This window comes from Triticum dicoccoides, chromosome 1A (assembly GCF_002162155.2).
Source record: "Triticum dicoccoides isolate Atlit2015 ecotype Zavitan chromosome 1A, WEW_v2.0, whole genome shotgun sequence".
Taxonomy (NCBI): domain Eukaryota; kingdom Viridiplantae; phylum Streptophyta; class Magnoliopsida; order Poales; family Poaceae; genus Triticum; species Triticum dicoccoides.
The window spans coordinates 585,213,791-585,217,135 of NC_041380.1; the positions used below are offsets into that span (position 1 = coordinate 585,213,791).

The 3,345-nt window shown below is 44.5% G+C and overlaps 1 protein-coding gene across 1 annotated transcript; it reads right to left on the reverse strand.

Moving 5' to 3' along the window:
• Positions 1–1,034: 1,034 nt before the first annotated feature.
• Positions 1,035–2,659, reverse strand: LOC119356275 (F-box protein At5g07610-like). The gene is made up of 2 exons (XM_037623219.1): positions 2,528–2,659; positions 1,035–2,406 (listed from the first exon to the last, which is right to left on the reverse strand). The coding sequence occupies exons 1-2, from the start codon at positions 2,657–2,659 to the stop codon at positions 1,297–1,299; spliced, it is 1,242 nt and encodes a 413-aa protein (XP_037479116.1). The 3' UTR covers positions 1,035–1,296.
• Between the last annotated feature and the right edge of the window lie 686 nt (positions 2,660–3,345).

Consider the following 3,345-nt stretch of genomic DNA (forward strand, 5'->3'; position numbering starts at 1 on the left):
TAGAATATAGATTCAACAGTCTAGTCAGGATTCATGTGACGGAATGGTGGTGAATGGAGGAACTTGTACATACATTATTACCCCAGTCTTACTACAAACATATCCATGAGTTAATAATCTTATTACTTCTCCTCAAGAAGTCCTCTACACTTGAGCAAAAGAAGAATATGAAAGAACTATATTTTCTGGGTTTGTTTTTATGTGCCTAATATGCTTGTGACTTCGCAAATTCAGCTAAAATTTAACCTCCAACCAATAGAACAGCGACATGGAAAACCACACTTATCTTTAGATTCAGGCCACACTTTTCTACCTACAAAACGTTCACAAAACCCGAGCGACAAATATTTCTAGGGAAATTATCTGCTGTGGTGATTATTGTTTTAAAAAAAGTTACCGTGCTCAGTTTCTAGTAATGAGAAGACTCAAAATTGAAGTTAAGTAACCTAGAAATAAATTAACACTCTAGTCAGGATTCAGGTAGGTAAATGTTGAACTATACACAATTAAAACATACTGGGAAGCATAGCTACTTGAGTAAAGAGAACGGGGAACTTGTACGTATATCTGCCCTAGTCTTGCCGCAAACATACATATATCACTGAGTGAATCATGTTGTTCTCTTCCCCTAAAATGCCCCTTCCCTCGAGCAAAAAAAAAGAAAGATAAAAGAACAATATATTTTCTAAGTTCATATAGCTGCATAATTCCTGACACCATCAATAGAAGGCCATGTAGGATCACAAAAGAAACTAATATTTCTTTACCTTATATGATACAATATAGAAGAGATAATCCACAGACAATCCTTTCAATTCTTTCTTTCTTTCTTTGAAACGGAATCAATTCTTAGAAACTCATAACAACAGAACTACCATCGATGAATAACAAGCTGTACACTAAAGATATTTATTTGCATAAATAAATGGGAATAAGAAGATGAAAATACAAACGATCTCAAACATAATGCACTCCAATATCTTATATTACCACACATCGAAAGCTAAAAAGGGGGCCAAAATAATTAGTACTAAATGACAGCAAATAGATTAAATGGTTAGGTGCATTCATACAACTATGCAAGGCCCTTACCCTTACAAAGTCTTGGCTAACAAACATTGTTCAAGCCACAAAAGGCATGCACCAGAACACCAGCAGAGAAGAATACGAAACTGGTAGACAGAGGAATTGGAGCATATCTAAGCAATGCCACGAAACTAGAAAGTAGGCCCGTACCAACCACTAATTTTTACAAAGGTATTGTGCCCTGTTGAGTTCCAGATGCTGCACTGAGTCTCAGTGACCAGCTGATGGCAGTTCCGCAAAACAGGGAGTATAAGGTAGCCCAATCATGAACTCATCGCAGATAACATGTACTTTCTGATTATCCATATCGTATGACACTGTCTTCTTCTTCTGGTTGGTAAGGAAAATGACATTACAATCTGGATGAATTGCAAACATCTGATAAAAATCACCATCTTTGCGACAATGCCTTCCGAACAGCTCTGAAACATTAACAGTATGCTTTAGGGTCCACTTTCCAGTACCATAGTCCTCAAGAACCCAAATATCGAGTTCACTATCATCACAATAATCCACCTGCCACGCATACAAACGCCCTTGAGATTGCCCAGTCAAAACAATATTACAGCTCGTCCAGTCAACTGGCATTTGAATCTCCTTCCAAACTTTCCCCTCCACGTCAACTGTGGGTATTATTGAATTACAAAGGGTGGCCAAATGCATGGTGCCATTCAAGAAGACATGTGTGCGTCTACTACAATCCACATGAGTTACGGAGGACCACTTAGTCTGCACGTAAGTCCACTGTCCAGTTTTTGATGAGTAGATCGCCATTTGTCCAGGAAGGTGGTCAGCATTGTAAGGGGTTGCAAACACCATAAAGCGGGTTGGGACAGCGGCTTCGAAACCTAAGTAAGTCATTGGTATGCCTTTCTTCCATGGGTGGCTGCACTCTTGAGCCGGAAATACTACAGGAGGCAGCACAGTCCACTCTTGAGTCGCGGGATTGCACACAACATAATCATTTTCACACGCAGAACACGAATTCCAGCAGCTGCAAAGGAGAAGACCTTCGCACAATTGTTCGACATGAACGTTTTCGTACCTCTGCCGCAAGAAAGGGAGAGAAGGGTCGACCAGAGGCAGACCTCTCCCGGACAAATTGCGGAATTTGAGGACACCGGCGTTCTTGTAGAAGAAGCCGGAGAGGGTCTGTGGCGACCTCTTGAGGATGTCCCGGGCGGAGCAGAGGACGAGCCACGGCTTGGACACGCACTTGAAGCGGCAGAGGGACCTGTAGGGCACTCGCGAAAGGATCTCGACGAGGGCGCCCTCGGGGAGGCTCGGCACGGGCTGCTGCTCCAGCTTCTGCTTCTTCTCCTGTCAATGATACAAACGGTTCGTTCAGGTTCCCGATTCCTTTCCTTTCTTGGATCGAAGATGGGGGCACACTAGAAGATTGGAAGGCCTTGTAAAAAAAGAAGAGGGACTTGGAGCAAACCTTGGAAGCTACTGCAGAAATGGTGGGGAGCTGCGGCGTGTCCTCCTCGCGGTGGACGGTCGCCGGTGGGTGGCTCTGCACCGTGCTGCTGCCATGCTCGTCTCCTTCTTCTCCTCCTCCTCCTGGCGGCATCGCCTCCTGCCCGGCCCGCGGATCCGTGCCTCGAGGCAGTCGACTCGACGGTTGCGACGCCGGCCGCCGCTGCTCGCCGGGGCTAGGGCTCGGGATGGGGAATGGGGCGGCGGCTGATTTGGGAACGTGAGTAACTAACCCGGTGAGAGTGTGTACTCCGTCATAACGGGCTCGTGGATTAGTACCATCAGCAGGTGGCCATGTAAAAACGGCCCAATGGATCATGGTAGTTTCTCAGACCTCTCGCCTTGTTTCCGAGGAAAAAAGAAACTCCCCTGGGTTTTTTTATACATACATGCACAGTAGTGTAAACGATATCTGCATCAGGGGAATGTACATAGCGGTTTTTGTATGTGTTGGTACTAGTATATTCTGAATTATTACCTTCTTGCACCTGTTAGTCTTCGAAGCAATTCCCAAGATACTCCATACTGACATTGATCCTTGCTAGATGAATTAACAGCACTTGTTTTTGACTAAAAAGCAGCAGGGTACTAATTTTCGTTGATAGAGGAGTGAAAATACAAATGGTGTATCCGGTAGCAAGAACAAAAAAAGGACTGGTGCGGCACCAAAAGCCATACAATATACACCGGCTCGAGCAAGAATTAAGGGCAGCTCGAAGAATGAAGCCATCAACGCTAAGGGCAACTCTAGCCGAGGAGTTACGCTGGACATAGCCAAAC